At 49.4% G+C, this 16,651-nt stretch overlaps 1 protein-coding gene across 1 annotated transcript in view; it reads right to left on the reverse strand.

The window, feature by feature from the left end:
• ASTN2 (astrotactin 2) overlaps nucleotides 1-16,651 on the reverse strand; it is a 360,946-nt gene that overhangs the window by 199,754 nt on the left and 144,541 nt on the right. Inside the window, exons 8-10 of the mRNA XM_058038034.1 lie at nucleotides 5,504-5,588; nucleotides 3,952-4,026; nucleotides 3,385-3,522 (exon numbers count right to left, since the gene is read on the reverse strand). Coding sequence (XP_057894017.1) covers nucleotides 3,385-3,522; nucleotides 3,952-4,026; nucleotides 5,504-5,588 — 298 coding nt within the window. The remainder of the gene's footprint in view (nucleotides 1-3,384; nucleotides 3,523-3,951; nucleotides 4,027-5,503; nucleotides 5,589-16,651) is intronic.

A 16,651-nucleotide genomic window follows, 5' to 3' on the forward strand; every position in this document is an offset into this window, starting at 1 on the left:
TGGTCCCCCACAGCTCTTTGTGTGCCCCAAGGGATGCTTTCATTATCCCCTGCAGAGATGTTTTTATTATGCCCTGCAGGGATATTTTTATTATCCCTTGCAGGGATGCTTTCATTATCCCTGCAGGGATGCTCCGTGCTGGGGCAGCAGGAGCTGGGGGCTGTGGGTCCTTCCCATACACTGCCACAATTACAGCAATTCCTGCAAGCTGCACCTTGCAAAGGCTCAGACAGAGATGGCAAGGTGTCCAGGGAAGGCCAGCAGAAGGATTGAACACCTAACAGTAATTTGTTTAACAAAATTTTTAGACTACTGTGTTTAACACCAGGTGATGGGAGAAATACAGAAAAGAGAAAGAGATGGGAAGGGAAACAAAGAGGGGTCTTGAAAACAAGCAAGACAAAGTGGGACTGGGATGTATTTCTTGTCCTGGCAGGGGATGCAGGACAGACTGCAAGGACAGTCTGCCCAGCCAGGACAGCCCAGGCTGTGGGGACAGCCCTGCAGCACTGCTGGCCAAGCTCATCTAAGCAAAGACGTCACCGTGAACGTGGCTGTCACAGTCCCAGGCTGTGACTGATGCCATCCTTGTGCACAGGATCAGACTCTGGGGTAGAGGAAGGGATGCTCAATATGGTCACTGATAAATTATATATGCAAGTTTCATTAACTCTAAGCACTCTCATTCCTAATTTATGATGCACAGCCCTAAAACCTCCAGCACCAAGTTTTGCACACTGCTGTGTCCTGTCCCTGAAGGCCCTGGAGCATCCTGAGGGGGATGTTTGCACAAATCCTGTTGGCTCCTGTTTTCTGGAATTTTCTCTAATGATTTGGCTGCAGCAGGGGAAGGTTTGGGCCCTTCATTCCCATCCACCAAAGTACAGCTTGTTGCATTGCCCAGCAGTGAAACACACAGAGAACAGCATTGGAAGCAGCATTTCCCCAGAGAGCTGCTGAAAGGCCAAGCCTCACCTGTCCCTCTGCATCTCAAACATCTTCATAAAAACACAAGACCACATTTGAACCTTTAACCCGTTGAGTTGTAAAGACTTCATCACTTGTTTTCTCCAAAGCAGGCTTTCTGCCATTTCCCTCCATTAAGCTCTTCAAAACAAGTGACCCCAGAGCCAAAGGTGTCAGACTAATGAAAGGTCTGCAGGAATGCAGCACGCTCGTTATTACAGACACAGGAGGAACAGAGCACTGAGCCACCATCACAGTGACACAGGACAGCAAATGGGGCACAGCTGTGCTGCAGCTGGTGGAACACAGCCCAGGGTCTGCTCTGTGGCATGGAGATGGGGCTGTATTAAAGCCCAAGCCCTGCAGGTTCAGAAGAGTTTCTTTATTGGAAAAGGGTTGTCAAGCATTGGAAAGGGCTGCCCAGGGAGGTGGTGGAATTCTCATCCCTGGAAATATTCAAAAAGTGAGCTTGGTGCTCAGTGCAGTGGTCTGGGTGACAAGGTGGGGATGGGTCACAGGCTGGGTTCAATCCTTGAGGCCTTTTCTAACCCAAATAATTCTGTGATTCACCTGCAGGAGCTCCCAGCATGGAAGGACAGCTGTGCTGCCACAGTCCCAAAGGCAGGAAACCCATTCAGGCAGAGAGAGGGATGGCTGTGTTTGAACCCTACACCTTGGACTACCTGACATGCTGGATCACCACCTGAACATCTGAACCACCAAAACTCCCTGAGAAGCTCCTTGAGTCAGTCCAGAGATAAAGCAAAGAGGCTGCAAGATAAGCAGCTCTGAAAATATCAGTGTCATTGCATGAAAGCACCCAAGAACCTCAGAAGACTGTTCCACCCACCCTGGGGTGACGAGGATCCCAAGCTTGCTGCTCCTCGTTTGAGAAGTGTTTCAGTTCTAATGTAGAAATAATAGATTGCTTTTCACTTCTCACTGTATCTGCGAAACCTTCCATAATTCAACATCAAATATTTATTATTGCGTTTATTAAAGTTTTAATAATTCAGCAACTCCTGCGTGTAAGATACAAGTGCCATGAACTCACACCTCCCATATTCTACCTGAGCCACTCCAATATTTATACCTGGAATTCTCAGTTCAGGTTGCATTTATGAGGGGAGCAGGCAACAGCTTTGTGCCAAAGCCTCCCCTCCTCCTGCTTGGCATTCATCCATCCCAACAGAGACTTTTCCACAAGGAGCAGTGCCCAGAGACAATTACTGCACTGGAGCAGAAAACAAGCTTCTGAGCCTCTACCTTCACTGAGGCACTTTTAATGAAGATGTGAAGAGGAAAGAAATAAATAATGTTCTCTTGGCACTTTGGCTTGGAAAATGTTAGCATAAACCCCTTCCTTTCTCAAATGAAAAGCAGAAGTTGTTGCAGACAAGAAAAGCAATGGGCCTAAAAGAGCCAAACTGTGATGGATATGTACCACTGTCTCTTTTCACAGGAAAAGGGAACAAGCACTAATTAGCAACAAAACCACACAACACTTGGAAGTGAGGACACCTTGGATGCCAGTCCTGGCTCTACCATAGCTTTTGTAGACACTTGCTTCAACTACAACCCTGCCAAGATGATGGGACAGAAGAATGGAAATCCATTCCTCATCACTTTGGGGAAATACAAGACAGAAGGGGCTGGGGGACACAAGGATCCTGCTGGTGCCTGGGGAGATGATTCATAATACAAGCAAGGATTTTCAAGTCAGGAAATTGTGTCTGGAGTCAACAGGAGAAAGCAGCAAGAAGGAAGGGAGGGAAGGAGGGAGGGATGGAACACAAAATCTCCCTGGCACCCAGCAGTCACATGCTCAATCTTAATTTAATGGGAGAGAGGGCAATACACACTAAATACCTTCAGAATGAAACCCTTATAATTTACAGTTAAACCCTTATAAACCAGACCAAAGAGCGTAACCACCACCAAGGTGATCAGCAAAATGTCCAGGCATTCACTGAACTCCAAAAAGGGAAAATAACCCCTCTAATTGTGTAATTATTGGATAAGCAACATGACCTTTCACCCTTCATGAACATCCCAGCAGATATCAGTGCCAGGTGGATGTGATATGGGTATGAGTTTCAGAAAGATGACAGCCCCTCCATCCCAGTAAATGCATCCATTTAAGCACTGCAATCCAACATTACATTTAAGCCACTCTCAAATTACCTTGCCACAGGTTCCTACCAATTCACCTGCCTGTACTGGCAGATTTCAGAGTTACACACTCAGGCCTGGCCTAGACCCATCAGCCCAAAGAGCCTGGAGAGCAATCACATCAGATTTCTTATTGGAAGGAAATTAATCAAACCTATCATCACAGAAATTACTGCATCCTCAATAACAATTTAAAGAGCAGTGTAGGCACTCGGGCATGAAGAAAACGAGAAATCTGCTTCCTACCTGACATCTGCTGGATCTTCAGTCACCAGAACATCTGTCTTGCAGCTGGCAAGGGGGTTGATGGAAAGCTCCACAGGGGGCACCACGAAGCTCTTACTGACTGGCAGCCACAGCCCTTGACCCAAGCTGTAGGTGGACCTGGACGAAGGAAAAATAAGTCACAAGGAGCAGAGTGACCACAGGGCATGGTGGCCCTCCACTGCCTGCTCAGAAGGCAGAGCAGTGGTGGCATCATGAGATAAGTCAATGATTGTCTTTTCCTGAAAGCCACAAGGGAGAGAAATTACTTGAGATGTGAGAGGAGAACATGGGGATGGGAAAAATCTTCATTTTATTCCAGGAGGAGTTTCTGTACATGCTGTCTTCACATTTGCTGAAGGGACAAGAGGGGAACCCTTCTCTGCCTGCCAACATGGACAAATCTTTCAGGTCTGTCATAGCTAAATGACACTTGTCCTGCCACCAGCACAAGAATGAGCTGGCATTTGACCAAAAGATTGCACACACTGGGATGTCCTCATGGCTCTCCCTTCCCAAATATCCCAGCTGAACCCTCCTGTGACTCACCTGAGTATCTTCTCTGGTGCCTGCTCTCCCGTGACCAAGTCATATCCCCTCTCCAGCGTTGTGTAGGGCCAGGGCCTGGCAGGAGAGAGGGCAAAAGCAGCTGAGCACATCCCTGGGCTGGGCAAGTGGCACAGGGATCACCCAGGGTGATTTCTAACCAGGCGTCGCCCTGTCGGTCAGGGCGAGATGCCGCAAACAGAGGCCAATTTCATGGGAAAAAGAAGACATTTCCCCAGGGTCTGGGGATCAGTTGAAAGGTGACGTCTGGGGCTCTAAGGAATTGCAAGGTCCTAGTTGCTGGCAGCTTTAGTTTTGAAGAAATCCAGAAAAGTTTGCCAATTTCGATGCTTGGCACTGCCCTGTAGGACAGAGCGAGTGGTCTCAAACGGGGGCCATTTTCCTATGGGAAAAGAAATCCTTTCCTCAGGGTCTGGCTAGGAGGAAGATTATGAGGGATGTTAAAATCAGGGCCCATTTGTGTCCTTTTTTGTTTGGAGGTATTATTAGTTGTTTTGTAACTAGGTTAATAAACCATAGTTGGAGGGTTGAGAGTCAGTTAGCGATTCATCAGTTATCCAGGGATGGTAGTAGGAGGGCTGGGAATGTTATTGAGATGAGGATTAGTGGGATTCCTAGGAAGGATGGACTGGTGGCATTTGGGTCTCTAAAGCCTTGCAGGATCCTAGTTGCTGGCAGCTTTAGTTTTGGGGAAATCCAGCAAAGTTTGCCAATTTCTAACCAGGTGCCACTCTGTCAGTCAGGGTGAGATGCTGCAAACGGAGGCCATTTTTTGTGGGAAAAAGGAGTCATTTCCCCAGAGTCTGGGTATCAATTGAAAGGAGGTCTTTGGGGCTCTAAGGACGTGCAGGGTCCAACCTGCTGGCAGCCTTAGTTTTGGAGAAATCCAGCAAAGTTTGCCCATTTCTAACCAGGCGCTGCCCTGTTGGTCAGAGCGAGATGCCACAAACGGAGGCCATTTTCCGTGTGAAAAAGAAGATATTTCCCCAGGGTCTGGGGATCAGTTAAAAGGTGACGTCTGGGGCTCTAAGGACTTGCAGGGTCCTAGTTGTTGGCAGCTTTGGAGAAATCCAGCAAAGTTTGCCCATTTCCAACCAGGTGCTGCCCTGTTGGTTAGGGCGAGATGCCGCAAACGGAGGCCATTTTCTGTGTGAAAAAGAAGACATTTCCCCAGGGTCTGGGGATCAGTTAAAAGGTGACGTCTGGGGCTCTAAGGACGTGCAGGGTCCTAGTTGCTGGCAGCTTTAGTTTTGGAGAAATCCAGCAAAGTTTGCCCATTTCTAACCAGGCGCTGCCCTGTCGGTCAGAGCGAGATGCCGCGAACGGAGGCCATTTTCCGTGTGAAAAAGAAGATATTTCCCCAGGGTCTGGGGATCAGTTAAAAGGTGATGTCTGGGGCTCTAAGGACTTGCAGGGTCCTAGTTGCTGGCAGCTTTGGAGAAATCCAGCAAAGTTTGCCCATTTCTAACCATCATTGCGAGATGCCGCAAGCCAAGGCCAGGGCAGGGCCCCCCAGCCCCGTGTCCCCACTCACCCCTCGCTGTGTCCCCAGTCACTGCGCACACACAGGTGCCGGTGCACGGGGTCCGGCGTGTACCCTTCGTGGCAGCTGCACTCTCCTAGGACAGAGCAGGCAAAGGGTGAGATGGCTCTGCCCCACAGGCATGGCAGTGACTGCAGAGTCAGGCCCTCCTCCCCGGCTGCCCTCCCCCGGAGTGCTTTGGACTCCAGATGCCCCCAGGAGGTGTGGAGAAGGATTTGCACTAATGCTTTCCCTGGCTCTACTCTCCCCCAGCCTCCTGGGAGACCCAGAAAATTTTACACCAGCTAACCCACTAGTTACCCCTCCCCACATCAAACCCGAAGGAGATGTGGAAAGCTGTAAGAAACCTGTGGTTTGTCGCCACATTTCTCTTCACAGAGAAGAGCAAGGCACAATTCAACCCAAGAATATTTCTGGGTTTCACGTTCTCTGAACCTTAGAGTAAGGAAAAACAATTCATATCTCATTTGTTGTGCCTGTGTTTGTGCCAAAGCAGAATGCAATGTGGTGATTGTTTACCCAAAGTGATGTTGTTTTGTTTCCCTGGCCTGTCAGGGCCAAGAGTGTGTGTGTCAGGACTGTTGGGACAGTCACAAGATTCTGTACAGTTGAGTGATTGGCAGATTCGGTTTAGATGTAATATAGTATAGTATAGAGTAATATAGTATAATAAAGTAATTAATTAGCCTTCTGATAAGATGTAGTCAGCTGCATCATTCTCTACCCTTGTTGGGGGCAAAAGTATCCACTATAGGAGTTATTCTCAGGGAGAGGATTATACAACCCACATGATGTAGTTGGGGATGGGGTTTCATGATGCAGAAGATCTGTCCTTAACCCGTGTTCCTGTGCAGTCCTGCAGCCAGGGCTTCACTCCTCAGCAGGGATCTCGACCTTCCAGTGTCCCCATGTGCAATGCCCAAGGTGGGCACCACAAACCCATCCCACATCCCCTTCCCAACTCTGCTCTGCCATCTGACACAAGAGAGCAGAGTCTCCTGCAGCCCAAACTCCCACTGAAAGGTGCAGAACCCCCTAATTTAGATGCCAGTCTGATTACAGTAATGCAGATCCATTTAACAGAGCCACCAGGTGAGTAGAAAATGGTCTTGAGTTATTGGCGATTTAAAGATCTCTGAGCAAGATCTTTGTATAAATCATGGATCATGTTAGTAATGTGAGCAAAATGCTCTTTCTTGTTTGTAAATACAGTAACTAAAATGCTGAAAACCCTCCCCAGACAGTTGCCATGCTGTGTCCCCATCCCACAATGGAGGGGCTCTCAGCCCTGCTCCCTTCTGCTCTCTGCCAGCAGGAGAAGACATTTCCCACACCAGAAACCCACACTTGGCCCAAATTCATTCAGTGCTCGGTAGAAATACATAACCCGGAGCAAGAAACAGAAAAATCAAAAGATTAATTGGATTTGCACGTGGAGTTCCTGCTACAAGCTGCTGCCAGTGTTTCCCCCCACCCTCCCCTCCTCTCCCCATCGTGCCTGACAGCGCAGCAAAGCTGAGCTGTAAACACAGCCGAGGTGGGAACATGGGGAGGATGCTGGGGACGTGGGGACCCCCCTCACAGTGGCAAGGCAGAGTGGCAGCTACCTGCCTGCTCCTCCTTAAGCAAGTTCTTAAAATGCCTCACAAGGATTACAGTAAAGAGCTTTATTGTCAGGAGGGAGCGAGATGGGGATTCAACCACTGAGATTTTTTGAGGAAGAGACGCCTGGGAAGGGAGAGGCAGCAAAAAAAAAGGAAAGAGGTGGGGGGGGAAAAAAAGAGACGGCTAATGATGTGCTAAAATGCAACAGCACCTTCATGAAATATTCACTGCCTCAAACGCGTCTAATATTAAAGATTAAATGTCCTGGGATTTGTCCTAGCGACTTGGAAGCACTGATTTATGATCTGTCAAAAGCTGCTAACCTCATGATTCATAACAGGAGCGGCAGGAACATTGCTGCTCCAAAGGGAAAGAGTTGGGAGAGGGATGGCAGCGCTTGGCCCTGCTCTGCTCTGCCCTGCCTGGGGGCTGGGGCGGTCTCAGTGCAGGAAAACACAGGTCCTAATGGCTCCATCAGTGATTTTAAAAAAAGAAAAGTTATTTTTTCCTTGGGTGCTTAGTACGCAAGTTTCCCCAGCCGTGCTGTGGATCATTAATTCCTGGCGCTTATTACATAACAAATATGTGCTCTGCAAATGAGAGACATCTCAAAGTGCTTGCAAAGCAGAGCTTGGAGTCTTGGGGCACTGCCTCACTCTCGGCTCCTGCCACGGAAATTAGAGCAAGAAAAGAAAAAAAAAAACCAACAGAGGTCAACATCCCATGGCCCAAACCCTTCCCCATATCTGTGGTTGGGGGTGCAAGGTGGGGAACCCCCTTGCCAGGGTGCAGGAGGGTTTATTTTGCCTGCTGGCTTGTTTACTGCTCCTTCAGTTTGGCATCAGAAGGAGGAACTCTATCAACCAGGGGAAATATTGATTTTATCGACTCCAATCCTGGACGTTCAGCAGCTACAGCTGGTGCTCAAGACTTTATTGGGAGGTTTATTGGGAGGTTTATTTCACTAAGTGAGAGGGCAAGTGGTGCCACCAGCTGGGGAGGAGATCCAGGGCAGGAGAGAGGGGGGATCAGCTTTCCACAGGTTTCCCAGGGTGATCTACACCCCTTGGGCAGGGTTTGGAAATTGGATAGGACAGCTCCCAGAACAGGATCAGCCGAGTGCTGGAACACAGAGGGCTCCATCACCTCAGGTCAGGTGTTTTAGGATGTATTCCTCTGTCAAGAACCATGAGCTGACAATTAGTGAGGCTTCCAAAAAATTTCAGCAGAACCTGCTGAGCTTTTACAGGAGGTTTTGCCCTCTCCCCAACAGCATCCACCTTCCTTCTTTGGCGCCCCAAACTACTCTGTTATTTTCAGACTGTCCCCATGCTTCCCAGAGACAATGCTGAGCCAGGGAGGATGCTGATTCCCCATGGAATGAAAAACTCCTGATAAAGTGCCTGGAGTGGGGGGAACAGGGCTCCATACCTCCAAGCCCTCTTTAGCATGTATTTTTCAACATGCTGCTAAAATAAATGAAACCATCAAAAGGCCAAACTAAAGAGGTTTTGTTCAAAGCAACTGCATCCGAGATGGACGCAGCTGTTCCACTCAGCCCTGCTGCAGCTGAGTTAGGATTCAAGCTGAGCTTGAAGCCAAAGTCAACCAAAGTAACCAAGTTTGACAAGTAAGTGCACCTGGAGCTGGATGCAATTTCCACAGGTCCTGCACACGCCTCTGTGTAATGTTCAGCTGTTGCAGGAGCATAAATGAATAAGGATCTACCAACCCCCAGGACAAGAATCCTGCTCCCACTGCCACCACCCTGCACCCTGCCATGCACAGTCCTTCCCCTGCCTTTGGATTCAGAAGCACAAACCAGGTTGGATTATCCATGGCAATAATTCAGCTGTTCCAGCCAAAGGATCACTGCTCGCTCAGCATAAATGAGGGCTGGTCCCAGTGCTCAGCTCTGGAGGTCCAATATTGTATTTCCAGTGTGTTATTAAACAAGTGGAGGGTTTAGCTCTCTTTTTTATACAGAAAAGCTGGAAGTTGCTGAACGATTCCTTCACTACACTCTGCTTCTGCTGGAATGGGGTCTCGCAGTGCACCCACACCCTTCCTGCCCATCCCCACAGGGCCTGGGAGCAGCAGAGCAGGGCTGCAGGATGAACCATCAGCCTGCCAGGATAAGCCTGTCAGCCTCATTATGGGGAGAATGATCTGTGGTGATAATGCTGCAGGAATCCCCCTAATCCACCCACCCAGTGCACAGCAGGAATGGAGGCTCCCAGAGTCCCTGTGCTCCCAGGGAAGCTGCTCTGTGCTGTCACTGGCACTTTTATTTAAGGAGCTGGAGGAGCTCTGGCAGTGGTGGAGCAAAGCTGCTGCTTGTCAGCCTTCTCTTGGCACTGCTGGTGTCCCTGATTCCCTCCTGGCAGCACCTCCAGGAACTCATCCTTGTCCTTCAGGAATGCCCTGCTGTGCCCCAGCTGCACAGGTATGTGCTGGGGACAAGCCCAGACCCCAGCTGGGGTGGCAGCCTGATCCCAAAGGCTGTGGGGTATAAACACACACCTTCCCATCACACAAACACACTCACACCTGTTTCAGGGCTGCCTCTCCCACCCAAAGGGATACAGAGCTCAGCCACAGCTTTTGTGTCCGCTCCTGTCTGGAAACACACATCCTGCAGAGCATCCTCAGTGCCACTGAGCCTCAGAGCTGCAGCACCACGTTCCAAGCCTCCCACTAAAGCTCTCTGAAAAGCTCCTTTCCTACCCGTGGCACCTGCTATTCCTGCTCTTCAGGGATGGCATTTCCAAACCTGAGCCTCTGCTTCATCCTGATGAGAAATGCAACTTTTCCAGAAGCAGTTTAGAACTCTAGGAACAAGACAAAGAAGTGGCTCCTGCCCTGCTGGCCTGGCACAGAGCATGGAGGGAAAAGCTGGAGTGAATTTGACAGTTATCCCTCCTCCATCCCTGCTGCAAGTCACCCTCCTCACCTCATCCATCACAGCACCTAAGTGCAAGCTTAACCTCCAAAGATTGTGCCTGAGTTTAAGCTCTGCATGGATTTAATTCTCATTATCATCTGCTCAGCTCCTACACCACACCTCCAAGGAACACGTGAGCTGATGCAAGGAAGCAGAAAGGTCCTGAGGGTGGCACAGCTGCCACCTTCTGGGCTGGGCACTGCCCCAGAGCTGGCCATGGAAGGGTGAGAAGCTGTGGGAATCCACAAAATCAGATGGTTTTGGGAAAGCTGCAAAAGGTAGGCCTCAGAGACAGTAGAACTGTGATTAGAGCTAAGCAGCAGCCATGAGATTGGTCAGCAGAAAAATTATTTATACTGTAGAAAAGCAAGGAAATATAGAACAATGGTCTGCGTATTAATGCTTGTCTAGAATAACTCCCTAAGCTACAGAAAAGTTTATCTAGTAGGAAATTTGAAACTTAATAATGGAGCTCTGTGTGTTGTGTTTTAAGGCTCACAAGCAGGTATTGTATTTGAAATAAGCAAGCATTGTTTTAACCAAAGGTACCTGTGCTTATAGTGGTTGGATAGAACTACTGTCAATGTGCTTTTGCTTTGTGTGATTGGTCAAAAAACTTATAAAGTGAGTTGTAACATTAAATTCTTGGTGTGCTGCCTGGGATGTGAGCTGGTGGCATCTTCCCATTGTCATAGCCATGGAATGAGACTGATGCTGGAAAATAGAACAGCTCAAGGCAGTTCCACAGCAGCCCTGTCCCGTTTGTGATTTGTACACAGACCCCCGGCCGGTGACAAGAAGCCCCAGCAGTGCTGGCTGGATGGCCCAGTCAGAGGGATGGGCTCAGGAGCAGCTCCATCCAGCAAAACCCATCCCTCTTCCCTCCTCCCCGTGCTCTTTAGACAAGCACAGAAAATGCCATTACAAGAACATTAGCAGCTGCAGGATTAAACACTCTAATGGCAGAAAATGAGAGTGCAAAGACAGCAGAGATAACCTTAACTCGGCCCCTGGCAGGCACGAGTTTTGATTGCTGTTTGTGTATAACACTCCAGCCTGGAGCTAAATTAGCTTGGGAGTTAACTGCCTCCTGCCCTGCTTGGTGCACGAGGCAAGCTGTGCCACCACAGGAAAAGGAATGGCATATTACATGGGATTTGACCAAGTTATTAAACTCCATACCTTGGAGAGACAGAACCTCGTCCTATAAAAGTCTGAGTCAATAAAGGCACCAGGAAACAGCGAAAATAGCAGAGGAGCACAAGAACAAACAAATATTACTTGGTGTGCACAGAACCTGCATGGTATTAAATTGAACTATAGGAAGGGGTGGCTGTTTCCATAAACACAAACACGCCCTCAGCAAGGTTGGTCATCTCCTGATTTACATGCTCAGCTCTGCAACCTCCAAATCCCTTTAACAGGTTGCCCTTAAAAAAAAAAAATATAGCTCTGTGTAAAATGACTTTCATCTGCCTCCTGCCCACAACACACCCCTGTCCTACCCAGGCAGCAGTACCATCTGTGGCTCTGGTGACAAACTGGCCTATTTGGATGATGATGGAAACCCTTTTTTTCTTTTTTCTTTTTTCTTTTTTTTTTTTTTTTTATATCTCCTCCTGCCAATTTCCAGAAAAGAACCTTTGCTACTACATTTCATCTGGTTCTTTCAAGCTCATGCTTTGGGGACTGGGGGAGGGCTACCAATTGTGGATGCAATGTGAGAATTTTGATGAAGAAAAGCCTGATTTATAGATGGGGAAAAAAAAAAATTCAACACATTTGCACCTGCTAATCAAGGTAGCTATCCATCTCATTTATGCCACTGCTCCAGCAAGCCTGACAGCACAAAATCAGAGGCTGTTTCTTCCAGCATTTGGCCCTCAGGGACTGATTCTCCAGCAGGTCTCTTCAGCAATGCCCACAGAATGTGCAAGTGGATGGGTTTTGTGCATACAAAGCAGGTAATTGTGCTCACAAATGAGGATTTGCATATGCTGCTGGAAAGGGACGCTCTCATGGAGGCTGGTGAGGGAGGCCAGCGAGGCAGCAAGCACTCCTGGTTGTACCCAGGGGTATCCCAGAGCGTGGCACGAGCAGCAGCACCAGCAGCGCTCCCACAGCTCTTCAAAACATGGAGAGTGAGGAGAGCTGACAGCCAGTCCCACAAGACAACAAACCTGCCCTGTTCTGGTCACAAACAGCACAGGCAGCACCTGCCAGGAGGATGGGGGGCTTTGGCTGAGCATCTCCAGCCAAGGAGCCCATCCTGCCTGTCCCGTCTGATGTGGCAGCTGGGCATGGTCGCTGTGCACATCCCAGCAGCACCCGTTTGTCTCTGGGTCTGCAGTCAGACCAACCAGGCTGGCTGTTTCCAAGGCAGGAGGGATGAGGGAGATGACATTTTGCTCGTGTGCAGATGTCAGTGCTCCCTCTGAAATGCTCTGATGAGCTGGGGCTTCACAACACAGGTTTCAGATTTGTCAGGGGGGCAGCAATCATTTAATTACAGAGTGAGTCACACGACAGAGACGCAAGGGAAGGCAAATTAAGGTCAGGCAACAAAGTGGATTTTGGCATTTCCTAGTGTTTCAGAGCCTCTGTTTTCACTGGGAATTATTCTCCACACTGAAGGAGTGTCCAGGCTGACATGTCAATATATTGTGCAGACAAATCCCACCTCAAACTCCAACCCAAAGAATGTGCTGGGCTTGAGTGTCACCAGAGAGAGTACATGTCACCTGGGGCTCTCTGTCCAAAGGTGTGCCAGGAGCCCATGGCACTGCCACCAAGTATCCTGCCCACAGAAGTCTGTCCACACCCCAGGGAGCGTGGGACAAGGCAGATCCACACTGCCATGGGTATGGCTGAAGGCAAATTAGCCATAAATGTGCTGGAGTGTCAGAACACAGCACATCCCTCCGGGTGTCCAGAGTTGCTGAGGATCCCATTGGGGGGCTCAGAGACCCTGGCACACAGCCCAGAGCACCTGGGGATGTGATTGTGACCCCTGAAGCAAGTTACCAGCTTTGTATGAGGACATGAAAGTCACACAGGTTTGAACAGTGTAATAACAAAATGATCACAGGGTGAAAATGTAGATTTTAGGATTTTTGGCATGGGGGTTATGGGGACAAGATGGAGGAACTTGGGTGTGTCCAGCCTTCCTTTCTTCTTCTTGTTCTCCATTTTCTGCAGTGCTGTTGGCACTTTGGGATTGGTTTAGAGTAGAAGTGCACTGTCTAACACAGGTGATGGGTATTGGGAATTAAGTGTAAATATGTTATAGGTAGTTTGTAGTATAAAAGGACAACGCAGAGTGCCTGTGGCTGCCCTGCTGAGCAGATCTCGGCTGGGCAGAAAGAAAATTTTATAGATAAGAATTAATAAACAACTTCAAGACCGAAAAGTGAAGAGCTCTGACTTATACTTCAGTTGTGCAGGCTGAAGCAGAGACATCCTGCACATCTCAGGACAGCAAATATCAACCAAACTGAAAGACTGGAGGACTTCAATGCTGGCTCTGCTGCTCTCACAGGGGCAACTTTGAAGGCTTTCAGCCTCCAGAGAGGACAAACTTCAGTCCATCATTCTCATGGATGCTCTGTCCAGGCTGAGAAGGCAGAGGGCAGGGGAATCCCTGGCACCCATCGCTTGGGATGCTCACAGAGAGGATAAAATCCCTGACCCGAAAAGGTTGAAATCCAGACAGGATTTATGTGCTGCCATAAAACCACAGGCCTTCCTCTCTCATGGTGATAAAAATAAATCACCCTTAAAAATAGAACGACATTAATAAAAATAAATCTGAAAGTACATGCAGTGTATCATGGGGTTACAGTCTGCCTCAGCCTGGAGGGGAAACTTCTCCCCAGTTAAAGGCTGGTCAATGGTGATGAACAGACATGGTGCACAGGGTTATGTCCTGGGGTACAGGGTCAAGCAGGTACTTCCAAAGGCCTAATTTCAGTTCTTGTGAAGTTTGGGCCTCTTTAGGGAGTTTTAGATTTAGGCTATGAAGGTCAGCAGCCCCATCAGCCAGTCCTGCTCCATCCATGAGGATCCAACTGGCAGAAATAGGAGAAAAACTCTGGTTTATTCACGTGCACACTTCCAGGTTGGAGAGAGGGGGAAGAAGCCTGTAGGAGTGTTGGGGGGTAGGACGGTGGGGATGGATGGAGACGAGAGATCTCTGCAGCCAGGGCTGGAACTTGGGGTTTGTTGCAAAGGGCCTGGGTGCAGGGCCCTGCTGGGAGCTGCCGAAGACAGCTCAGAGCAGGAATGAGAGAAGAGAGGGGGAGAGAGGATGAGAGGGTAAGAGAGCCAAAGGGTAAGAGAGTAAAAGCATAAGAGAGTAAAAAGGGGGTAAGAGAGCGAGGTTACAATACAATAAATCTTCTTCTGTGTTGAATATTCTAATTCTCACTAACCGATCTAGTACAACATACAAATCCGATAGTGTTTACATATACCCTATAAGAATCATTACATTACCATACTGTGCTACATTTTAAACCCTAAAATCTCCTCTTTGGGCCCCTTCTGCCAAGCTGTAGGGTCTGCTCTGACCCTTGGGCCTGTCTGCAAGCAGAGGGTGTTGTTCCATCAAAAGGGGATCACCTTCAGCTGGCCATGCCATTGTTTTCCAGTTGTTCAGTAACTGAGGGATCTCAAAGCTTGCTTTCATTTCAATCTCACTTATAGTTTCCATATTCTCAAAATCTTTTGCCAGACAATCATATTTATAAGGCTTTCCTGTTTCATCTTCCCCAACAGAAGCCCAAGGACAGATTTCAGGGGAGGGCCCTGAGGGCTGGGATGCAGCTGCTCTGCCCTCACCATGGGCAGGGAGGGACCACAGGCACCAGGGCTGGGAGCGCAGAGCAGCTGCTGAGGTTCAGCTCCAGCACAACTCCCGGGATAATGAGCATCTCTCCCTTCCCTGCACACCTGCTGGGCATCCAGCAGGAGCGACAAGCTGCTCTGGGAGCCGGGGTCACAGCAGGAGCAGCAGCTGGGCTGGCAGGGCAGAGCAGCAGCTCCTCACAACTGAGGCCACGGCAGGATCAGCCAGCCCTGCTCCCTGCCAAGGATGGGACTGGCCAGGGGAGCCACAGGGCTTTCCAGCAGGGCAGTCATGCTCTGGCTCCATACAGTGTCCTTGTGGATTCTGCTGGAGGCAGAGCTGTTTCTCTCCTCCTCTGAACCAGGGGACAGCTGAGTGCATCTCCCCTCTCCCACTGAGGTGGCTGTGTTTTGCCAATGCCTGAAACAAAAAATCCTTCTGCTCTGTGACATCTGGATGAGAAGAGCCTCCTCCTGCACCACCTCCATCTGTCAGCGTGGCTGTTGGCACCTCCCAGCCCTGCTTGGGGCTTTGAGTGATGCCCAGGGCTCTCTACACAGGGAAATAATGCAGCATCACCCTCCTGCTGAAGCCATGCAGACAAGCCTTGAGGAACAGGAACACTTAAGAAGATTGTCTTGACCAGGAAAATTAGTTTGTAAGACCAAGTTCAGTATTTGCATCTCAGCTGAGCAGGGAGGAATGATAACAGGGTCACCCCCAGCACCCCACACGAGGTGTTCATGACTCTGAAGTATTTCTTGTTCTAATCCAAGCATTAATGACAGTCAGGGGCTTTGGGAGGCTTAGAAAAAGCCTTCTCCACAGTGAGCCGTCCTTTAAATGTCTGGCAGAGCCAGACACCAACATCCTTACCTGCAGCCATGAATCTCATACACACATGGGGTGAAGAAGCTCATGGCTCACAAGGAGAGCTGGGACTAAGCTGGGATGGCACCTCTCTGCAAGGAGATGGGGTTTGGGTGCTCTTCAGACACTCAGTAAAGCAGGATCACAGGGACACTTGTCTGCACACCACCAAGAAGGCATCCATCCAACCCAAGGCTGATGAGCCACTCGTGAGTCACAGCACAAAATCCCAGCAGCCCCCAAGCCATTCTCTTGTGCAAGGTCCTGTCACCCTGTGTGGTTTGCTGTGCTCTGTGTTCTTGGCTCAGTGCAGCACTCCCATGTGCCACCCAACAAAGACAGAAGGGAAGGTGACACTTGTCCTTTGGCCAGCCCCACAGCTGGGTCCCAGCAGGGCTGGCTGTGCTCCATAGGCAGGAGATGCACACCAGCGGAACAGCTCAGCGGAATCCTCACCTAGAGATGAGGAGGGATGGCAGAGCTCACAACTCCACCAGGAAGGGCTGGAGGACACATCCAACCTAGGTAAGCACCAGGCAGGAGCAGGCACTACTGGGAATTGTGGTGCTCTGCAGTGAAAATGGCCAGAAGAGGGTTGGAGATGGGGTAAATTCACATTTTCCAGACTGGACAGCAGAACAACCCAATTGAGAAGCAGATAAACTCCACGTGCCTGCAGCTGTCAGAGAACTGGTCAATCCACCATTTCAAATCCCCATCTTGTGCCCATCTTCTTCACATTTTGCTAATAGAGGTCCCCACTTTGTGACCCTGCTAGCACCCCTCAGTCCCCCATGCCTACCACCAGGCTAAAGCAGAGGTGAGCCATCAAAATACCCAGTGACAGACCTTCTCCCCCACATCTCTGAGCTTT

Source organism: Melospiza georgiana, chromosome 20 (genome assembly GCF_028018845.1).
Source record: "Melospiza georgiana isolate bMelGeo1 chromosome 20, bMelGeo1.pri, whole genome shotgun sequence".
Classification (NCBI taxonomy): Eukaryota; Metazoa; Chordata; class Aves; order Passeriformes; family Passerellidae; genus Melospiza; species Melospiza georgiana.